The following is a 22997-nucleotide window of genomic DNA, read 5'->3' as shown; positions in this document are numbered from 1 at the left end:
GAGGTTGTTATCATATGGATCTACAGTCAGTTTCTTAAAGAAATGTTTATTTCCTTTGACTGGTTTCACACTTGCGTTGGGTAGAGAGGCGGAGGGCGGCGTACTTCCTCCATAAAGCCCCGCCCACTGCCACATCTCTTCTATTCATGCGTCCTACGTACCTACAGTTGTGGCCAAAAGTATTAACACCCCTGCAATTCTGTCAGATAATACTCAGTTTCTTCCTGAAAATGATTGCAAACACAAATTCTTTCGTATTATCTTCATTTAATTTGTCTTAAATGAAAAAACACAAGAGAATGAAGCAAAAAGCAAAACATTGATCATTTCACACAAAACTCCAAAAATGGGCCAGACAAAAGTATTGGCACCCTCAGCCTAATACTTGGTTGCACAACCTTTAGCCAAAATAACTGCGACCAACCGCTTCCGGTAACCATCAATGAGTTTCTTACAATGCTCTGCTGGAATTTTAGACCATTCTTCTTTGGCAAACTGCTCCAGGTCCCTGATATTTGAAGGGTGCCTTCTCCAAACAGCCATTTTTAGATCTCTCCACAGGTGTTCTATGGGATTCAGGTCTGGACTCATTGATGTCCACCTTAGAAGTCTCCAGTGCTTTCTCTCAAACCATTTTCTAGTGCTTTTTGAAGTGTGTTTTGGGTCATTGTCCTGCTGGAAGACCCATGACCTCTGAGGGAGACCCAGCTTTCTCACACTGGGCCCTACATTATGCTGCAAAATTTGTTGGTAGTCTTCAGACTTCATAATGCCATGCACACGGTCAAGCAGTCCAGTGCCAGAGGCAGCAAAGCAACCACAAAACATCAGGGAACCTCCGCCATGTTTGACTGTAGGGACCGTGTTTTTTTCTTTGAATGCCTCTTTTTTTCTCCTGTAAACTCTATGTTGATGCCTTTGCCCAAAAAGCTCTACTTTTGTCTCATCTGACCAGAGAACATTCTTCCAAAACGTTTTAGGCTTTTTCAGGTAAGTTTTGGCAAACTCCAGCCTGGCTTTTTTATGTCTCGGGGTAAGAAGTGGGGTCTTCCTGGGTCTCCTACCATACAGTCCCTTTTCATTCAGACACAGACGGATAGTACGGGTTGACACTTTTGTACCCTCGGACTGAAGGGCAGCTTGAACTTGTTTGGATGTTAGTTGAGGTTCTTTATCCAACATCCGCACAATCTTGCGTTGAAATCTCTTGTCAGTTTTTCTTTTCCGTCCACATCTAGGGAGGTTAGCCACAGTGGCATGGGCTTTAAACTTCTTGATGACACTGCGCACGGTAGACACAGGAACATTCTGGTCTTTGGAGATGGACTTGTAGCCTTGAGATTGCTCATGCTTCCTCACAATTTGGTTTCTCAAGTCCTCAGACAGTTCTTTGTTCTTCTTTCTTTTCTCCATGCTCAATGTGGTACACTCAAGGACACAGGACAGAGGTTGAGTCAACTTTAATCCATGTCAACTGGCTGCAAGTGTGATTTAGTTATTGCCAACACCTGTTAGGTGCCACAGGTAAGTTACAGGTGCTGTTAATTACACAAATTAGAGAAGCATCACATGATTTTTCGAACAGTGCCAATATTTTTGTCCACCCTCTTTTTTATGTTTGGTGTGGAATTATATCCAATTTGGCTTTAGGACGATTCTTTTTGTGTTTTTTCATTTACGGCAAATTAAATGAAGATAATAATACCAAAGAATTTGTGTTTGCAATCATTTTCAGGAAGAAACTGAGTATTATCTGACAGAATTGCAGGGGTGTCAATACTTTTGGCCACAACAGTATATTTAACATTGGGTACGCCATGCGAATGTATGCGGATGCCTCCGCGTGCGTCATTTTGACGCTGCGCTAACATGTTGCATTTTGTTGCGGTCGGCGCAGCGTCAAAATGGCGCATACGGAGGCATTCGTATACATTTGCATGGCCTGCGTACCCAATGTTAAAGATAGGTACGCAGGACGCATGCCGACATAGGCGGAGCTGAATGGAAGAGGTGAGGCAGTGGGCGGGGCTTAACGGAGGAAGTACTCAGCCCTCTGCAGCTCTGCCCAACGCAAGTGTGAAATCAGCCTTTGTGATTAACAAAAATAGAGGAAAAAAAGGCAAAATGGACATTATTTCACTTACAACCACAAAAATGGGCCGGACAAAATTGTTTGTCCACAGGTGTTCAATGGGATTTCAATCCAGACTCATTGCTTGCCACTTCAGAACTCTCCATCGATTAGTTTCCATCCATTCCTGGATGCTTCTTGCAGTATGTTCGGGTTCATTGTCCTGCTAGAAGACTAATAACCTAGAACGCAAACCCAGCTTTCTGACACCGGGCACCACACTGCAACCCAAAATCCTCTGGTAATCTTCAGATTTCATGATGCCTTGCACACATTCAGGGCACCCAGTGCCAGGGACCGTAAAACAACCCCAAAATCCACAATTTTGGAAAGGTGCCAACCGTTTTGTCAGGCTCATTTTTGGGGTATTGTGTAATGATGTCCAGTTTGCCTTTTTTTCTTGTTTTTTGTTGTTCTAATATACACAAAGGAAATAAACATGTGTATAACAAAACATGAAAGATTGTGATAATTTTATGGGATAAATACGTAATTTTCTGGAGCAATTCCAAGGGTGCCAACACTGTTGACCATGACTGTATAGCTGACTGCAATTATTTATTTCACCTAGGGATCCATTAGTGCCTATACTGCTACACTGGTCTGTATTTGATTCTAATGCTTCAATCCTGAGAGATCTAATAGTGATTATTATTCTATATATGCATGATTGTGATAAATCATATTAATGGATATTGATCCATATAGAAGTGCTTCTCACAAAATTAGAATATCATCAAAAAGTTAATTTATTTCAGTTCTTAAATACAAAAAGTGAATCTCATATTATATAGAGTCATTACACACAGAGTGATCTATTTCACGTGTTTATTTCTGTTAATATTGATGATTATGGCTTACAGCCAATGAAAACTCAAAAGTCATTATCTCAGTAAATTAGAATACTTTATAACATCAGCTTGAAAAATTATTTTAAAATCTGAAATGTTGGCCTACTGAAATGTATGTTCAGTAAATGCCCTCAATACTTGGTCGGGGCTCCTTTTGCATCAATTACTGCATCTATGCGGCGTGGCATGGAGGCGATCAGCCTGTGGCACTGCTGAGGTGTTATGGAAGCCCAGGTTGGTTTGATAGCAGCCTTCAGCTCGTCTGCATTGTTGGGTCTGGTGTCTCTCATCTTCCTCTTGACAATACCCCATAGATTCTCTTTGGCGGGGGTCTCAAACTTGGCAGAGTAAATGGGCCGCACATAAGAAAAAAAAATTTAAGCTGGTGGGCCACATTCCTTTCAAACAATACAGTCACAATTGATAGCGGTATCTAAGGGGTTAAACGGCCGCGATCGGTGCTAATACCGATCGTGGCCGTTTAAATAGGTTGTCAGCTGCGATGTACAGCTTACCTCAGCGGATGATAGTGTCGTCTCTGCATGTGAGCCTGCACTATCCTCTCGCTGTATACGCACAACGAGTCACCTGCAAAATCCAGCAATTGGGGGAAAGTCACACCTCCGCTCTCTGCGCGCTGGCGTGATGTCATTACACAGCGCCAGAGGGATGTCAAAACGCAGGTCCACAGCCACTACGGAGCGGCGCACTAATCCTCTCTTCTAGAGTGAGCAGTGGCGTAACTACAAAGTTATGGCCCCCCCATGCCAAAATACACGCACGTCTCCACTCAGCACACCTCGTACACACGCGGCTCGGTTCTGTACACCTCGTACACGCACGGCTCTGCTCTCTACACCTCGTACACGCACGGCTCCGCTCCCTACATCTCGGTCTTCGTACACACACGGCTGCGCTCCGTACACCTCGTACACACACGGCTCTGCTCCATACACCTCGTACACACTCGGCTCTGCGACATCCACACTGTAAACACCTCCTGACCCCACACATAAACTTACCCGCACCCAGCACCATGACAACCAGCACAGCAGAGTCCTGCATACACAGAGGCCCGTGATCATGTGACCCCTGACTCCTCCCCTCCTGTGCACACAGAAAACACAGCTATCGCTCTCTTCTGAATGCGTGCCCTGCCTTCTCCCTTCTACCTGCCTCAGGGGGTGAGACATGTGGTGCACCACGGGCCGCAGATGACTGCCTCAGGGGCCACATGCGGGCCGCGTGTTTGAGACCTCTGCTCTATGGGTTTAAGGTCAGGCGAGTTTGCCGGCCAATCAAGCACAGTTATGCTGTTGTTTTTAAACCAGGTATTGGTACTTTTGGCAGTGTGGACAGGTACCAAGTCCTGCTAGAGAATGAGGTTTCCATCTTCAAAAAGCTTGTCAGCAGAGGGAAGCATGAAGTGCAATAAAATTTCCTGGTAGATGGCTGCGCTGACTTTGGTCTTGATAAAACACAGTGGACCTACACCAGCAGATGACACGGCTCCCCAAACCATCACTGATTGTGGAAACTTCACACTAGACCTTAAGCAGCTTGGATGGTGTGCATCTCCACTCTTCCTCCAGACTCTGGGACCTTGATTTCCAAATGAAATGCAAAATTTACTTCCACCTGAAAAAAAAGAGCTTGGACCACTGAGCAACAGTCCAGTTCTTTTTCTCCTTGGCCCAGGTAAGACGCTTCTGGCATTGTCTATTGGTCCTGAGTGGCTTGACACAAGGAATGCGACACTTGTAGCCCATGTCCTGGATATGTCTGTGTGTGGTGGTCCTTGAAGCAATGGCTCCAGCAGCAGTCCACTCTTTGTGAATCTTCCCACATTTTTGAATGGCCTTTTCTTAACAATCCTTTCAAGGCTGCGGTTATCCCGGTTGCTTGAGCACCTTTTTCTACCACACTTTTTCCTTCCACTCAACTTTCCATTAATATGCTTGGATACAGCACTCTGAACAGCCAGCTTCTTTAGCAATAATCTTTTGTGGCTTACCCTGTTTGTGGAGTGTGTCAGTGACTGCCTTCTGGACATCTGTCAAGTCAGCAGTCTTTCCCATGATTGTGGAGTCTACTGAAACAGACTAAGGGACCTTTTTAAAGGGAATCTGTCACCTCTTTTTTCGCATATAAGATGCGGCCACCGCCATCAGGGGCTTATCTGAAGCATTACAGAATGCTGTAGATAAGCCCCCGATGTAACCTGAAAGAGAAGAAAAACGAGTTATATTATAATCACCCATTCTGTAATGTTATAGATAAGCCCCTGATGGCGGTGGCCGCATCTTATATACGAAAAATAGGTGACAGATTCCCTTTAAATGCTTAGGAAGCCTTTGCAGGTATTTTGTGTTAATTATTCTAATTTACTGAGATAATGACTTTTGGCTTTATGCCATAATCATCAACATTAACAGCAGAAATAAACACTTGAAATATATCACTCTGTGTGTAATGACTCTATATAATATATGAGATTCACTTTTTGTATTGAAGGCCTGAAATAAATTAACTTTTTGATGATATACTAATTTTGTGAGAAGCACTTGTATGTCTATAGGGAGGCTTTTGTTTTACTTGTTTTTAATCTTGGAGCTATATGGTGTTTAATAAAATGTAATTACTTTTGTACTCTTAGGTGTGCACCTTTTCTGTATTGCTTTTTTCTCTTGATAGTATTGAAAGGGTTAACAAGACTTCAGGAGGAGGAAAATTGAAAAGAATCGTTCTAAAGGTACTGTCACACTTAGCGATGTACCAGCGATCCCGACCAGCGATATGACGCGGTCAGGATCGCTGGTACATCGCTAAGTGGTCGCTAGTGAGCTGCCACACAGGCAGATCTCACCAGCGACATCGCAGGGGTCGGGGGTCGCTACTTACCTGTCAGACCAGGCGATCCTGCGTCCTCCCGTCCGGCTCCACGCGTCGCTCGTCCTCACAGCAGGAAGCACCGCAGGAAGCTGACGACGAGAAACAGTCCAGGACGTTCTCGCGCGATCAGCGATAACCAGCGGGGGAGCGGGTCGCTGGTGAGTATCAGACACAGAGATATCGCTAGCAATATCGCTATAACGTCACTAGTTATAGCGATATTGCTAGCGATATCTCTTAGTGTGACATGCCCTTAAGACAGGAGACAAAATGAATACTAGATCTTGAAGCTCGAAGAGAAAGATCTCATGTAAAAATGTCAACATCTTATAATAATAAAAAGAGAAAAATATATTGTATATCTCTCTTTTCTATGTTATTATGATTTATTTTCTACTGTTGGATTAAGTGATTATTCCTGTACCATGTAATCACCAGTGTTTAATACTCTGATAATGGGTATTGTTCCCCGAGCTATGAATAAGGGCTGCGAACAACCATGAAACGCGTCGGCGGGGATGTCGCCATAAGTGTATGTGTTTTTTGTTAGCACATACCTGCACAGAAGGAATAAAAATGGGCAATAAAAATGAAAAAAGGATATATAGAATGGGAGAAATAGGGCTAAGTGACAGCACATGTGAAAAAGACTTGGGTATACTAATAGATCACAGAATAAATATGAGTCAACAGTGTGATGCAGCAGCAAAAAAGGCAAATGCAATTCTAGGATGTATTAACAGAAGCATACAGTCTAGATCACGTGAAGTCATTATTTCCCTCTAGTCCTCTTTGGTCAGACCTCATCTGGAATATTGTGTCCAGTTTTGGGCACCACATTTTAAAAAAAAGACATCAACAAACTGGAGCAAGTTCAGAAAAGAGCGACCAGAATGGTGACCGGTCTGCAAACCCTGTCTTATGAGGAAAGGTTGCAGGATTTGGGAATGTTTAGTTTGCAAAAGAGAAGACTGAGAGGAGACTTAATAGCTGTCTACAAATATCTAAAGGGCTGTCACATTGTAGAAGGATCAACTTTATTCTCATTTGCACAAGGAAAGACTAGAAGCAATGGGATGAAACTGAATGGGAGGAGACACAGATTAGATATTAGGAACAACTTTTTGACAGTTAGAGTGATCAATGAGTGGAACAGGCTGCCACGAGAAGTGGTGAGTTCTCCTTCAATGGAAGTCTTCAAACAGAGGCTGGACAGACATCTGACTGGGATGATTTAGCGAATCCTGCTTTGAGCAGGGGGTTGGACCAGATGGCCCAGGAGGTCCCTTCCAACTCTACGATTCTATGATCTCTCATGAGATATAATTATTACTAATAATCCCCTTCCCCTGATGGCCAGGTGCCCTGCCAGTCTCCATGCCTCCTCTTTAGGATGAACTAGTGACCAATTTAACCAATCACTATCCGCAGCTGAGACTAATCCTTTCCTGCTGTGGATGAGTTAGGCTGGAGCAATCACATGATCAAACGGTCAGAGCAGATTGTACAGAGATCGGCCCTATATTCGTTTTTGTGGGGAAACTGTATTACTTTAGTTTTGGCCTGTGAAATGTTGTAGCTAAAATGCTTTAATAGGTGTTTAAGAGGGTGTTCTTCTGTTTAAGCACTAAATCCTTTAGTCAGTAAAAATGAACATCTAAAAGTATTGCAAAAACAAACAATAAAAATGAAAACTAGAATTCTGCAGGAAGGATAATCTGTGATTTCTCTGCATTTAGTGCTTACTACTCACCTGGGCGCTTATCTGTAGGAATCTCCTCTTCACACCGCTCATCACCCTTCACATATGTCTCTGTAGTATTAATATGGGTCAGATCTTCACCCTGAAACAAATAATGTAAAAGTCACAGACAGATAGAGAAGTCACATCTACGATCAGCTCTAATCCTGCCATCTCCACCGTTCTCATTACACAAGTATAAAACATATAATACTGGTGGATAAAACAAGACTGAGCACAAGACCTTCACAGCCGTCTACACATCATAGGGGAGAACTCATGCCACCTTCTCTCCATCTACCTGATGATCCTGAGGAACATTGGGATCTTCTTCTTTACAGTCCTGTGGAAGAAGAGGACGGGGACATCTCTCTGGTGTTGTCCTCTTACTGGATAGAACTGGAGGAAGCACATACAGGGACCGAATTCATTCTTTACATACAGATAATTATAGACCGTGTGTATTTAATTTAGTCCTGTCTATTACCTGGTGATGTGAGGGGCTGGGGAACCTCCATCATGACGTCCTTGTACAGATCTTTGTGTCTTTCTAAATACTCCCACTCCTCCATGGAGAAATAGACAGTGACATCCTGATACCTTATAGGAACCTGATAAATACAATGATACCGTCATCCCCCAATCACTTCATAGTGTTACTGTAAAATGTCCCAGCATTCCCAGCAGTGTCACCTCTCCAGTCAGCAGCTCAATCATCTTGTATGTGAGATCTAGGATCTTCTGGTCATTGACTCCTGCATGTTTCAGGGGGTAAGGTAGAGGCCCCATGATTGGCCTGAGGGGTCTTCCCCATCCGTCAGACACCGGGTCCTGACAGCGCTCACTAAAGATTTTCACTACTGTGTAATCCTGGTTATGGAGAGACATATTAATTAATTTCACTACAGACATTTCCAGAGTCCTCACCTCTCCAGTTCTGTCCATCTGTTATTCCTGTACATAATTATTATATAATGTGACGTCATCAGAATCTCTCACCTCTCCAGTAAGCCGGTAGAGGATCTCTAGGGTGAGGTGTAATATGCTCTCCATGATCTTGTCACTTCTCCTATCCATCCTTGACGGGTCAATCAGGAAAATTCTCTTATATAGAAGATCTCCACTGAGAGGATCCGATATTGTTGGGACCTGAACGGCAAGAAGATCAACCAATGTAACATCATGAAAAAATCTATTCACAATGTTAAGAAATCTTCTCCATATCACATCTTCGTGGTTGCAGCATTTACCTGATGATCCTGAGGAACATTGGGATTTTCTTGTTTACAGTCCTGAGGAAGAAGAGGACGGGGACATCTCTCTGGTGTTGTCCTCTTACTGGATACAACTGGAGGAAACACATACAGGGACTGAATTCATTCTTTACATACAGATAATTATAGGCCATGTGTATTTAGTCCTGTCTATTACCTGATGATGTGAGGGGTTGGGGAACCTCCATCATGACGTCCTTGTACAGATCTTTATGTCCTTCTAAATACTCCCACTCCTCCATGGAGAAATAGATGGTGGCATCCTGATACCTTATAGGAACCTGACACATACAATGATACCGTCATCCCCCCCGATACCTTCATAGAGTAACGGTATAATGTCCCAGCATTCCCAGCAGTGTCACCTCTCCAGTCAGCAGCTCAATTATCTTGTAGACGATTTCCAAGATCTTTTGGTCATTGATGTCCTCATGTATCAGGGGGAGGGGTGGAGGCCCCGTGATTTGACTCAGGGGTCTTTCCCATCCCTCAGACACAGGGGCCTGACAGCGCTCACTAGAGGTCTTCTTCACTACTGTGTAATCCTGGTTATGGAGAGACACATTAATAAATCTCACTACAGACATTTCCAGAGTCCTCACCTCTCCAGTTCTGTCCATCTGTTATTCCCATAGATAAGAATGATGTAATGTGACGTCATCAGAATCTCTCACCTCTCCAGTAAGCCGGAAGAGGATCTCTATGGTGAGGTGTAATATCTTCTCCACCATCTTTTTCATGTCCTTATCCATCCTTGATGGGTCCATCAGGAAATGTATCTTATATAAAATATCTCCACTGAGAGGATCCAATATTGTAGGGACCTGAATGGAAAAAAAAGATATAACATCATAAAGATTCTATTCCATATGTTATGAATAAATGTTTTCCACGTTACATCCTCACGGTGGCCGCATATAGGAAACATGATCTCAGTAAACTATCATGTAACAGAACAGTTACATCTCAGACATACTGACATCTTATATCATTGTTGCAGCAATGTAAACAGACTGAAGGAAACAATGGACGCCTGAGTGATGGAGTGGAAATATGTCATAAAGCTGGAGCGCGGCCTGAACTCGATGTGTATTGTGTCCTTTCCCCAGAATCTGCCATCTACACGGATAATGGTGCAGATTATTAATACAGGAGACGTTCTGGTCACAAGGACTCCGAAAATCCAAAGTGCAATGACACTGGGAGAGTCCCAGGGAGCGGCCATGAGGGGGATTTACAGGAGTCATTCATTGTAACTACCGCACTTATAAATGTCGCCTGAAGAAACCACAATAGAAACAAGTCCGGTATATAGAACCACAGAGAGGCTTCTACAGGGGACGTGTGCACTTCTCTCTATTCATTGTCTATGGGACGGAGGAGAAACGAGTGCGGCACTAACTGGTGACAATGCTGGAAGATGATGAGAGAATCACTGACGTTTTCTACCCTCATTGTGACAGGTTCCCTTATAATCAGGGGTTGGGAACATATGGCTCGAGAGTCAGATGTGGCTCTTTTGATGGCTGCATCTGGCTCATAGACAAATATTTAATAGAGATGGGCAAACCCGAATGTCACGGGGTCCTTCTCCGATACCACACAATCAACAGAGCGAGGGAAGTGTGAACAATCCCAAGACCTTTATTATAGGCAAAACTAAAAGGTCCATAATCAATCCACCACACTGAGGATACAATAGTCCAGCACACGGATGCAGTTCAGTAACAGGATGAATGTCCAAGGAGATGAGAGTCCAATAATTCAGCAGACAGAGGATAAAATGGGTCCATATTCTTCCCCTTCTCTCTGACGTGCTGTCCTCACACGATCATCACCACACAGGGTCTGACTTGAACAGCTCCTGTCCTCCCCAGCCCCCTCCTTTTGTCCCGGGTAGTCAGACAGGTTGGGGTGGTTTTCAGGCCTCCCAGACCTGACAAAGGTGCCTTGGGGATTAAGGCACTATAGGGGGTTCATCAAGAGGCATAGATACAGACAGGCTGCAGACAGTAAGTGAGCTAATTCAATTATCAGACTTTTGGAAGGTAATTGAGACTCTAGACAATGTGGGAATACACGGAATGATACAGGGCAACAAGCGAACACTATGGAAATCCGTAAAATATAAATATACACAAAATGATACCCACATAACATATCACACCAAACAACTACTGTTTGGGTTTGGCTGCCTCAACACCGGGTTTTTAGTCATTGTTACAATCGTGGATGCAGTGTGGCCCAGCCAACGCTCCCATGTTGTCGAACCATAACAACGACAAGGTATGTATCCCAAGTGATCGTGCAATGTGGATCCACTGGACCACAGGGGGGACCCGGCCTACCCGGAGTAGGGAAGGGTAGCGCCCGGGGTGTGTGGCAGCTAAGCTTCTAGACAAGATGGCCATATACAGGATTTAAAGACACCGCACAACTTCAGGTAAGAAGAAACAAAAAGTTTACTTAAATAAAGCAAATGACATCAAAACACCAGGTTCTGGATTATGCACATCACAAAGGAAACACATCTCAGGCTGACAGGCGAAGCAAGAAGTAATCACGGGTTAAGACCCCAGGGAACAGGCAGGAAAGGTGCTGAACACCAAACAGACAATAGAAGACACAGAAACTTGATGCGAAGCTCTGGCAAGGACCCACAGGGCAGGTGAATTTTATATAGGAGCTGCCTCACAGCGATAGGCTGGAGCAGCAATTCTAGCACACACCCATTCATAAAAGCAGGGTAGGTGTGGCCGCGCGCACCCTAAGCACAGCCAGACACAAATCAGCATAGCAAAGGACACCTGGCAGCGGCTGCAAGCCCGAACACACGTGGTAAGTCATGCACAACTGCAGAGGACCTTGCAACCCGTGGATAGCTTTCCACAGCGGCAGCCAGGGACCGCATAAGCGGGTGGTCATGCAGCACAGTGGAGCCACTCATGCATGTACGGTTACGCAGCGGAGTTGGGAACTCAGCACCATCCACACAGGTAACTGACAACAGCATTCCAGCTCATTAGAGAGAAAGGAGTGAAGGGTTAAAAGAGATATGCAGAGTAATGCCGGGTAAACAGAGTACAAACACAATGGCATTACAGTCATGCTGTCATGTGCATGACAGCGCTCAAACACCACTTCTGATCGGCAGTGAAATCTTCCCCGTTAGTCAGAAAGCCGCGGCTCCCAAGCTGTCAAAAGACATCATGAAAGCTCAGCTGTGATCGGAGATAAAAAGTTTACCTCCGTGCACTCGTGTCAGCTGATGGGACTGATTCCATCATCTGACACAAGCTGCCACTAATTACAGTAATAAAAACACGTCTTGGGTTCCCCTGAATTTTTGCTAGCCAGCCAGGCAAAACTCACAGCTGGCAAACACTGGATGTTCGGACCCCCCATTCAAGTGAATAGGGTTCAAGTTCAGGTCCGGGTACTGCTTGTACGCGTTCATGTACGTTTTCGTGCGCTGCGTTTTTTCCAGGTGTGCGCCCAGGCGCGCCAGACGCAACATGTTGCATTTTTCTGTGCACCCAACTGCTGCCAAAAAACGTGTGCGCATGTCAGAGCACGGAATGCGCAAAAAAAAAAAAAAAACACATTACAGTCTATGGGATCGCAGGCGTGCGCTAGGACTTGCACACACTTGCGTTTAAAATCGCATGCATTTTAAGAGTTAACATGGCGACAAACTGGTTAAATCGCATGCGCAAAAAAACCAGCAAACGCATGCAAAATGCTTGATTTATTTTTTGCATGCGTTTGGAATGCGCACGAGGCGCAGCGCAAAAAAACGCTAGTGTGAAAGTAGCCTAAGGGAAATGATCAGAGACTTGTGTACCTTTGTTTGTTATGTATTGTGGTTAGTCATGTGCAAGACTTGTGTCTAGTAATTACTCTGTGTAATGCTGTTTGCAATGTTTTGTTTGTAATGCTGTGGTAATGCTGCTGTGATACCATAATTTCCCTCGGGATCAATAAAGTGTATCGTATTGAGAAGGATTCTTATGAACTTTGGGCAAACCATGGAACACAGGAATGACCAGAAAATCTGGATTGAGCCACTTAAGTAGTTTGGAATTTAATACCCCCAATCTCATCCCCTCAATAAGGCAATGTGTAAGAGCGGATCTGAAAGCGGTGGTAGGATCTGACCTTACAGGAAAATAAGTGTTGGCGTCACTGAGAATAGAGCAAACCATAGAACAGTATAGGTCGGTATCTGGAGCCACCACAGATCCCCCTTATCAGGGCAAGTTTGTATGTCCTGGGTTTGATGCGCGGCATCACTATCTGGGTATTCTTAGGCTGAGATCTGTGGCCCAAAGTCATTTAACCCCTTAAAAACATGTTACTTATTGAAATCTGTGAAAACTGACTGCCCATTTTGATGCCAATTCTGATGCCCAGAACCCATTTGGGCCAGGCTAGAGGGACTTCGGTTTGATGCGGGGCATCACTAGCTATGTTTTCTTAGTGTGATATCAGTGGCCCAAAGTCAATTAACCAATTAAAAAAAACAGCTACTTATTCAAATGGCCAAAATTGCCTGTCTGCCCACTTTGATGCCAGTTCTGATACCCAGAAAGCATTTGGGGAAGGCTGGAGAGACCTGGTTTTGACGTGGGGCTTCCTATTCTATAGGTCTGCAGTGTGAGATTGGTGGCCCAAAGTCATTTAACCCTTTCTTCGACACTCTTTGGTGCCCACTTTGATGCCCATTTTTGTGCCAGTTTTATAGTTTTTGTAGCTGTTTTTCAGTGTATTCACATCAGGGCTCCTCGCTGCATTGTTAAACTTATAAAAAACAGAAAAGAAAAAAATGCCGAATAAAAAACTGGACAAATAAGAAACCAACTTCTGCCTCGTAGGCACGAGGCCTTGTAATGTTCTAACTACGTTTAACCCCTTCACTACCAAGGGTGGTTTGCACGTTAACTCCCGTGCCAATTTTTACAATTCTGACCACTGTCCCTTTATGAGGTAATAACTCTGAAACGCTTCCATGGATCTCGGTGATTCTGACATTGTTTTCTCGTGACATATTGTACTTCATGTTAGTGGTAAAATTTCATTCAAATAACGTGTGTCTATTTGTGAAAAAAAACAGAAATTTGGCGAAAATTTTGCAAATTTTGCAATTTTCCAACTTTGAATTTTTATGCTCTTAAATCACGGAGATACGGCACACAAAAAACGTAATAAGTAACATTTCTCACATGTTTACTTTACATCAGCACAATTTTGGAACCAACATTTTTTTTTGTTAGGAAGTTATAAGGGTTAAAAGTTGACCAGCGATTTCTCATTTTTGCAACACCATTTTATTTTTACAGACCACATCACATTTGAAGCCACTTTGAGGGGTCTATATGATAGAAAATACCCAAAAGTGACACCATTCTAAAAACTGCACCCCTCAAGGTGCTCAAAACCACATTCAAGAAGTTTATTAACCCTTCAGATGCTTCACAGGAATTTTTTGAATATTTAAAAAAAAAAAATGAACATTTAACTTTTTTTCACAACAAAAATGCTTCAGGTTCAATTTTTTTTTATTTTACCAAGGGTGACAGGAGAAATTGGACCGCCAAAGTTATTGTGCAATTTGTCCTGAGTACGCTGATACCTGATATGTGGGGGGAACCACTGTTTTGGTGCATGGCAGAGCTCAGAAGGGAAGGAGCGCTGTTTGACTTTTTCAATGCAAAATTGGCTGGAATTCAGATCGGACGCCATGTCACGTTTGGAGAGCCCCTGATGTACCTAAACAGTGGAAACCCCCCACAAATGACACCATTTTGGAAACTAGACCCCCCAAGGAACTTATCTAGATGTGGGGTGAGAACTTTGAACCCCCAAGGGCTTCATAGAAGTTTATAACATACAGCCGTACAATTAAAAAAATCATATTTTTTCCACAAAAATTATCTTTTCACCCTCAATTCTTATTTTTCCAAGGGTAACAGGACCCTAATAGTTATTGTGCAATTTGTCCTGAGTACACTGATACCCCACATGTGGGGGTAAACCACTATTTGGGCGCATGGCAGAGCTCGGAAGGGAAGCAGCGCCATTGGACGCTTTTGACTGGAATTGAGATCGGACACCATGTCGCATTTGGAAAGCCCCTGATGTACCAAAACAGCGGAAACCCCCCACACATGACACCATTTTGGAAACTAGACCCCCCAAGGAACTTATCTAAATGTGTGGTGAGAACTTTGAACCCCCCCAGTGCTTCACAGAAGATTATAATGCCCGGGCGAGAAAATAAAAAAATTGTATTTTTTCCACAAACATGATCATTTAGTCCCCAATTTTTTTATTTTCCCAAGGGTACCAGGAGAAATTGGACCCCAAAAGTTGTTGTCCAATTTGTCCTGAGTACGCTGATACCTCATATGTGGGAGAAAACTACTGTATGGGCACACGTCGGGGCTTGGAAGGGAAGTAGTGACATTTTGGAATGCAGACTTTGATGGAATGCTCTGCGGGTGTCATGTTGCCTTTGGAGAGCCCCTGATGTACCTAAACAGTGGAAACCCCCACAAGTGACCCCATTTTGGAAACTAGACCCCCTAAGGAACTTATCTAGATGTGTGGTGAGCACTTTGAACCCCCCCAGTGCTTCACAGAAGATTATAATGCCCGGGCGAGAAAATAAAAAAATTGTATTTTTTCCACAAACATGATCATTTAGTCCCCAATTTTTTTATTTTCCCAAGGGTACCAGGAGAAATTGGACCCCAAAAGTTGTTGTCCAATTTGTCCCGAGTACGCTGATACCTCATATGTGGGAGAAAACTACTGTATGGGCACACGTCGGGGCTTGGAAGGGAAGTAGTGACATTTTGGAATGCAGACTTTGATGGAATGCTCTGCGGGTGTCATGTTGCCTTTGGAGAGCCCCTGATGTACCTAAACAGTGGAAACCCCCACAAGTGACCCCATTTTGGAAACTAGACCCCCTAAGGAACTTATCTAGATGTGTGGTGAGCACTTTGAACCCCCAAGGACTTCACAGAAGTTTATAATGCCCGGGCTTGAAAATAAAAAAAAATCATATTTTTTTCCACAAAAAAGATATTTTTGCCCCAAATATTTTATTTTCCTAAGGGTAACAGGAGAAATTGGGCCCCAAAAGTTGTTTTGCAATTTGTCCTGAGTAGGCTGATACCCCATATGTGGGGGTAAAACACTGTTTGGGCGCATGGCAGAGCTCGGAAGGGAAGGAGCACCATTTGACTTTTTCAACGCAGAATTGGCTGGAATTGAGATCAGACGCCATGTTGCATTTGGAGAGCACCTGATGTGCCCAAGCAGTGGAAACCCCCAATTCTAACTCCAACTCTAACCCCAACACACCCATAACCCTAATCTGAGCCCTAGCCCTAATGGGAAAATGGAAATACATACTTTTTTTATTTTATTATTTTTCCCTAAGGGGGTGATAACGGGGGGTTTGATTTACTATTGATGGCGGTTTTTATATTTGGCAGCTGTCACACGCTAAAAGACGCTTTTTATTGTAAAATTAGTTTTTGCATCACCACATATTGAGAGCTATAATTTTTCCATATTTTGACCCACCGAGTCATGTGAGATCTTATTTTTTGCGGGACGAGTTGACGTTTTTATTGGTACCATTTTCGGGCACGTGACATTTTTTGATCGCTTTTTATTCCGATTTTGGGGACGCAGAATGAACAAAAACCAGCGTTTCATGAATTTCTTTTGCGTTTACAACGTTCCGCGTGCGGTAAAATTGATAAAGCGGTTTTATTCTTCGGGTCAGTACGGTTACAGCGATACCTCATTTAGGTCATTTTTTTATGCTTTGTCGGTTCTATGCAATGAAAACAATTTTATATAAAAAATAATTATTTTTCCATCGCTTTATTCTGCGAGCTATAACTTTTTTATTTTTTCTCTGATGATGCTGTATGGCGGCTCGTTTTTTGCGGAACAAGATGACGTTTTCAGCGGTACCATGGATATTTATATTCGTCTTTTTGATCGCGCGTTATTGCACATTTTGTTTGGCGGTATGATAATAAATCATTATATTTTGCCTAGTTTTTTATTTTTAATTTTTAAGGGGTTTGCTAAAGGGGTTAACTAATGGGACAGTTTTATAGGGCAGGTCGTTACGGACGCAGCGATACCTAATATGTGTACTTTTATTGTTGTTTTTATTTACAAAAAATGAATTTATTAGGGAATTATTTTTTTTTTTAATTTATTTAGCGAGTTTTTAAAAAATTATTTTTACACTTTTTTTTTTTAACTTTAATAGGTTGTCCCAGGGGGGACATCACTGTCCTGTGACAGATCGCTGATCTGTCACAGGCATAGACGCAGACTTCCTCATGCCTGCGCTTTGCAGGCACTGAGGAAGCCAGATCCCTGCAGGCCCCCGTCGCCATCTTGGATCCGGGGAGCTGCAGGAATGGAGCCCCCCCCACGCAGCAGCGCTGCACATTGCGCTGCCGTGGGGGGCTCAGGGAAGCACGGAGGGAGCCCCCTCCCTGCTGATGCTTCCCTTTAACCCCCGGTACACCGCGATCGTGATTGATCACGGTGTGCAAGGGGTTACCGTGTCGGGGGGGCGGACACATTGTGCCGGGTGTCAACTGTGGTAATCAGCTGACACCCGGCCGCAATTAGCGGCGCTCACCATGTGAGCGCGGCTGATCGCACTAGACGTACTATTCCGTCCTTGGGACTTAGGCCCCAGGTCACATGGACGGAATAGTACGTCCAATATAGCAAAGGGGTTAAATAAAGGATCCATATTACCCCTGGATGGTTGTGCCGGAATCTTCCCCCATTTTTGTCTCCCTCCCTGTGATCACCAGGAGGAACTCCGGCCCAAATTTCCAGCTCCACATTCTCAGCGTGGTAAGCTCCTTCATCCCTCTCCCTGCATCCTACAAATGTCCTAGCGCCTGTGTCCAGTAATGGGGAATCTCCAGCACCTACCTCCACCTGCAGGGGGCGCTATCTCCGGGAATGGAGGGGTTACTGCCCCCTGTGCAGCCCAGTAATGGGGAATCTCCAGCACCTACCTCCACCTGCAGGGGGTGCTATCTCCGGGAATGGAGGGGTTACTGCCCCCTGTGCAGCCCAGTAATGGGGAATCTCCAGCACCTACCTCCACCTGCAGGGGGCGCTATCTCCGGGAATGGAGGGGTTACTGCCCCCTGTGCAGCCCAGTAATGGGGAATGTCCAGAACCTACCTCCACCTGCAGGGGGCGCTATCTCCGGGAATGGAGGGGTTACTGCCCCCTGTGCAGCCCAGTAATGGGGAATCTCCAGCACCTACCTCCACCTGCAGGAGGCGCTATCTCCGGGAATGGAGGGGTTACTGCCCCCTGTGCAGCCCAGTAATGGGGAATCTCCAGCACCTACCTCCACCTGCAGAGCCGCACTCCACATATATGGCTGCTCTGTGCGCACAGGACCTGGGATGAGGTCACAGGAGGGGAGGAGTCAGGGGTCACATGATCAGGGGCCTCAGTGTATGCAGGACTCTGCTGTGCTGGTTGTCATGGTGCCGGATGAGGGGAAGTTTATGTGTGGGGTCAGGAGGGGTTTACAGGGTGGAAGTAGCAGAGCCGCGTGTGTACGAGGTGTACGGAGCGGAGCCGTGTGTGTACGAGGTGTACGGAGCGGAGCCGCGTGTGTACGTGGTGTATGGAGCGGAGCGATGTGTGTACGAGGTGTACGGAGCGGAGCCGTGTGTGTATGAGGTGTACGGAGCGGAGCCGCGTGTGTACGAGGTGTACAGAGCAGAGCCGTGTGTGTACGAGGTGTACGGAGCAGAGCCGTGTGTGTACGAGGTGTACGGAGCGGAGCCGTGTGTGTACGAGGTGTACGGAGCGGAGCCGTGTGTGTACGAGGTGTGCGGAGCGGAGCCGTGTGTGTACGAGGTGTACGGAGCGGAGCCGTGTGTGTGCGAGGTGTACGGAGCGGAGCCGTGTGTGTGCGAGGTGTACGGAGCGGAGCCGTGTGTGTACGAGGTGTACGGAGCAGAGCCGCGTGTGTACGAGGTGTACGGAGCGGAGCCGCGTGTGTACGAGGTGTACGGAGCGGAGCGATGTGTGTACGAGGTGTACGGAGCGGAGCCGTGTGTGTACGAGGTGTACGGAGCGGAGCCGTGTGTGTACGAGGTGTACGGAGCGGAGCCGTGTGTGTACGAGGTGTACGGAGCGGAGCCGTGTGTGTACGAGGTGTACGGAGCGGAGCCGCGTGTGTACGAGGTGTACGGAGCGGAGCGATGTGTGTACGAGGTGTACGGAGCGGAGCCGTGTGTGTACGAGGTGTACGGAGCGGAGCCGTGTGTGTACGAGGTGTACGGAGCAGAGCCGTGTGTGTACGAGGTGTACGGAGCGGAGCCGTGTGTGTACGAGGTGTACGGAGCGGAGCCGTGTGTGTACGAGGTGTACGGAGCGGAGCCGTGTGTGTGCGAGGTGTACGGAGCGGAGCCGTGTGTATGAGGTGTACAGAGCAGAGCCGCGTGTGTACGAGGTGTACGGAGCGGAGCCGCGTGTGTACGAGGTGTACGGAGCGGAGCTGTGTGTACGAGGTGTACGGAGCAGAGCCACTTGTGTACGAGGTGTACGGAGCGGAGCCGCGTGTGTACGAGGTGTACGGAGCGGAGCCGCGTGTGTACGAGGTGTACGGAGCGGAGCCATGTGTGTACGAAGAGTACGGAGCAGAGCCATATGTACGAGGTGTGCGGAGCAGAGCCGTGTGTGTACGAGGTGTACGGAGCGCAGCCGTGTGTGTACGAGGTGTACGGAAGGGAGCCGTGTGTGTATGAGGTGTACGGAGCGGAGCCGCGTGTGTACGAGGTGTACGGAGCGGAGCCGTGTGTGTACGAAGAGTACGGAGCAGAGCCATATGTACGAGGTGTACGGAGCAGAGCCGTGTGTGTATGAGGTGTACGGAGCGCAGCCGTGTGTGTACGAGGTGTACGGAAGGGAGCCGTGTGTGTATGAGGTGTACAGAGCAGAGCCGCATGTGTACCATGTGTACTGAGTCGGAGCCCCGTGTGAAAATGGTGTACTGAGTGGAGCAGTGTGTGGCAGAGCCGTCTGTGTGTGAGGTGTACAGAGTGGAGCCACGTATGTACGAGGTGTACAGAGCTGAGCTATGTGTACGGAGCGAAGCTGTGTATGTTCAGGGTGTACAGAGAGAAGTCATGTGTGTACAGGGTGTATAAAGCAGAGTCGTGTGTGTACAGGGTGTACGGAGCGGAGTTGTGTGTGTATGGAGAGGAACCTCCGATGCGGTGCCCGGAGGTGAATACACCTGAAAGCCCCTACTAAAAATATAAAAGTAGAACAAAAATGGGCATCTACGTGTGAATACAGTTACAGCACGCACTCGTTTCTTAGGTTCTTTCATAAATCGGAACATTCAAGTCTATGAGTGTGGATGCAGTGGATGTGGAGACACGGGGGGTCAGCGGGCACCTCTGTCTAGTAGCCGAAACCGCATGGACCAGGGATCATCCCAGAGAACGCCCACTCTCCCTTTAATGTTGGCATAAGGCAAGGTGACCGGAAAGTTCCAACCTGGTTTCCCCAAATGTATCCATGGTGCCACGTGACTGGATGGTCCCAACCTGGGCTTCACAAACATATCCATGGTTCAGCGATGGTTAATGGAGCAGTTCTGTATTCTTCCAGCCGAGGTCCCCTTACCTGGTATTCTGTAGAATGATAAATCTGTGTCTCTCATCATGGAGCCATAATGTCTTGGCTGCTGTCCTGTGGAGACTCTCTGGATGTCTGGGCTCAATCTCTGTGTGTCTCTTATAGAGGTGTATCACTTTTTATATTTAACAAGTGTCCTTCGTTCAGTATTTACAGGTAATGTGTTAGGCGTCGGGTTCCTGCTGCGGCACAGCAGGAATCTAGAGCCTCACATTCTGCAGTCTCCCATTCTCTGTTGACCGCAGAGGAGCTTGCTCTGCAGCCCAGTCGTTCCAGATGCTCTGCCCAGACCTGCTCTGTGGGTCTGGCTGTTGCTGCCACCTTTGGGTCAGCAATAGCAATGCAGGCTGCTCTGCAGTAAATCGCTCCAGAGGCAGTGTCCCTCTACTGGGCATGCTCACGAGACGATCACGTGATCTGATTGGTCCATCTCCGGGATCTGGAACCTTCCGGAAGGTCCCGGCTATTAAAGGTTCGCATGGCCGCTCGGCCATGCGCTAGTATAGACTCTAGTTGCTATCTGTGTGAATGATGATGGATGCATGGACCTGCGAATGACTCATTAAGATCCCCTCCCTCTGATACTACATGTGTGGATAAGGACTTAGTCACAGAGTTACCAGTCAGTGGCACGCTACAGGCCACAGTGCACATCTCCACAGGACTAGCGTCCGACAGTGAGCCACCTCTTGGGCATTGTCGTATAGCAGCTGTGTCAGCCGCCGTGCTGCAGTCAGCACTTGTTGGCGCCCGCGGTAGCGACGCCGCATGCACGGTAGGTCAAGACGGACGCTGACCCAGTGTCTTAGGCCCTAGTCTTGTGACCATATACCGTGCGTGCACACCGCTGAGACCTGTGAGGTCAACAGGTTCAGCATTTATGTTTATGCCTTAGGCGTCTCTGTGAACTTAACAGAGCTCGCCAGCGCACGCCGGGTGACGTTCAACCCGCGTGTGCTATACCGCCATATTGTGCATTTGCCATTATATAGCAGCAGTTTAACACCTCTGCACGGTGGACCCCGGGCGGCGAACGCACTTTCTGTTATTTAATATTTAGTGCGTTCCGCCGTCCCTAACACAATGTTGATTAGACCAATTCGCATTGTTTGATTATGTAATCTGTTTGCATAGATTTTCCTCTAAGTCAACAATCTATCTGGCCTAGACAATGCGCAATTAGCATATCAGCAAACATCACTAGTCATCCAGGATAAGAGCACACTGTTAAGGGGATTTTACACTAAGCGATATCGCTAGCAATATCGCTAAAACGTCACTGGTTTTGTGACGTTATAGCGATATTGCTAGTGATATCGCTATGTGTGATACTTACCTCCGACCGGCTCCCCCGCTGTCCATCGCTGATCGCGCGAGAATGTCCGGCTCCATTTCTCGACGTCAACTTCCTGCTGGGCTTCCTGCTGTGGCGTCCAGCGACGCGTGGAGGCGGGCGGGAGGATGTCTGGATCGCTGTGTGTGAATGGTAAGTATCGTGCGCTGCGTCGCTGCTGCATCGCTGTGAGATCTTTCTGTATGAAAGCTCACTAGCGATCATTTAGCGATGCACCAGCGATCCTGACTGGGTCGGATCGCTGGTTGGATCGCTGGTGCATCGCTAAATGTAAAAGGGCCTTTACATCAAATGTCAACTTACAAGTCAATATTACAGGCTTACACAAGCAAAAGTCTGTGGGTTTTTTGACCAACAAGAAAGAAACACGTCAAAAGACAACATATAGATAACAGTCTATTCCTACTGGCTTGCTAAAAATAGACGCCTGGTTAATTTCAGATATAATGCTCTGTCTCCACACCGTCCAGAGCCGCAGTAAAGCATTTGGTGTTTATGGATACATTTTAGTCCTGTAACACAAGGAACTGTATATGATTAATAGCTGCTGTAACACAACGGACATCACATGGAAGACCAGTGAGGAAAAACTTGTCCCACTTTTCTGGATGAAACACTGACTGATTTTTTTTATACGCTCGTGTGAACCTGCTGCTACTACGGAAGTCTCTGGAGCACAAACTTGAACGGGTGAGCCTCATCCGATTTATGGAAGAAACTCGTGCACGCTGCAAATAGCAACTTCTGGCTCATTATGAAATGACAAGTCTGCATCGCCATCACATGGTTCGGAAAAGGAATGGAGCGGCACTGAAAACTGGGGAGGATGGCCATCGGTGAGCATTCAAATTTACCGACACTACATACACTTTCATTAGACAAGGACACCATTAAAAAATATACTGGGCACGCTTATTTAACCCCTTCATGACATATAACGTAAAATTACATCATATGTCGTGTCCCTGCTTTTGATGTTAGCTCGCAAGCCGAGAGCAACTGTTAACCTGTTAAATGCAGCTGT

At 46.1% G+C, this 22997-nt stretch overlaps 1 protein-coding gene across 2 annotated transcripts in view; it reads right to left on the bottom strand.

The window, feature by feature from the left end:
* The window catches only part of LOC141051025 (gastrula zinc finger protein XlCGF66.1-like), an 89839-nt gene extending 71525 nt beyond the window's left edge, over positions 1 to 18314 (bottom strand). The window contains exons 1-10 of one of the 2 annotated variants that reach the window (XM_073547817.1): positions 18222 to 18314; positions 9564 to 9713; positions 9255 to 9434; positions 9047 to 9170; positions 8866 to 8963; positions 8615 to 8764; positions 8309 to 8485; positions 8103 to 8226; positions 7917 to 8014; positions 7628 to 7718 (exon numbers count right to left, since the gene is read on the bottom strand). In XM_073547817.1, coding sequence (XP_073403918.1) covers positions 7628 to 7718; positions 7917 to 8014; positions 8103 to 8226; positions 8309 to 8485; positions 8615 to 8764; positions 8866 to 8963; positions 9047 to 9170; positions 9255 to 9434; positions 9564 to 9656 — 1135 coding nt within the window. In that variant the 5' untranslated portion in view covers positions 9657 to 9713; positions 18222 to 18314. The remainder of the gene's footprint in view (positions 1 to 7627; positions 7719 to 7916; positions 8015 to 8102; positions 8227 to 8308; positions 8486 to 8614; positions 8765 to 8865; positions 8964 to 9046; positions 9171 to 9254; positions 9435 to 9563; positions 9714 to 18221) is intronic. The other variant, XM_073547818.1, reaches the window with a different exon arrangement.
* Positions 18315 to 22997: the final 4683 nt, after the last annotated feature.

Source organism: Dendrobates tinctorius, unplaced genomic scaffold, assembly GCF_039654945.1.
Source record: "Dendrobates tinctorius isolate UK_male_01 unplaced genomic scaffold, ASM3965494v1 ptg000155l, whole genome shotgun sequence".
NCBI classification, from domain to species: domain Eukaryota; kingdom Metazoa; phylum Chordata; class Amphibia; order Anura; family Dendrobatidae; genus Dendrobates; species Dendrobates tinctorius.
Note: the sequence above shows the minus strand (reverse complement) of the source record. Positions and strands in the feature narration are given on the sequence as shown.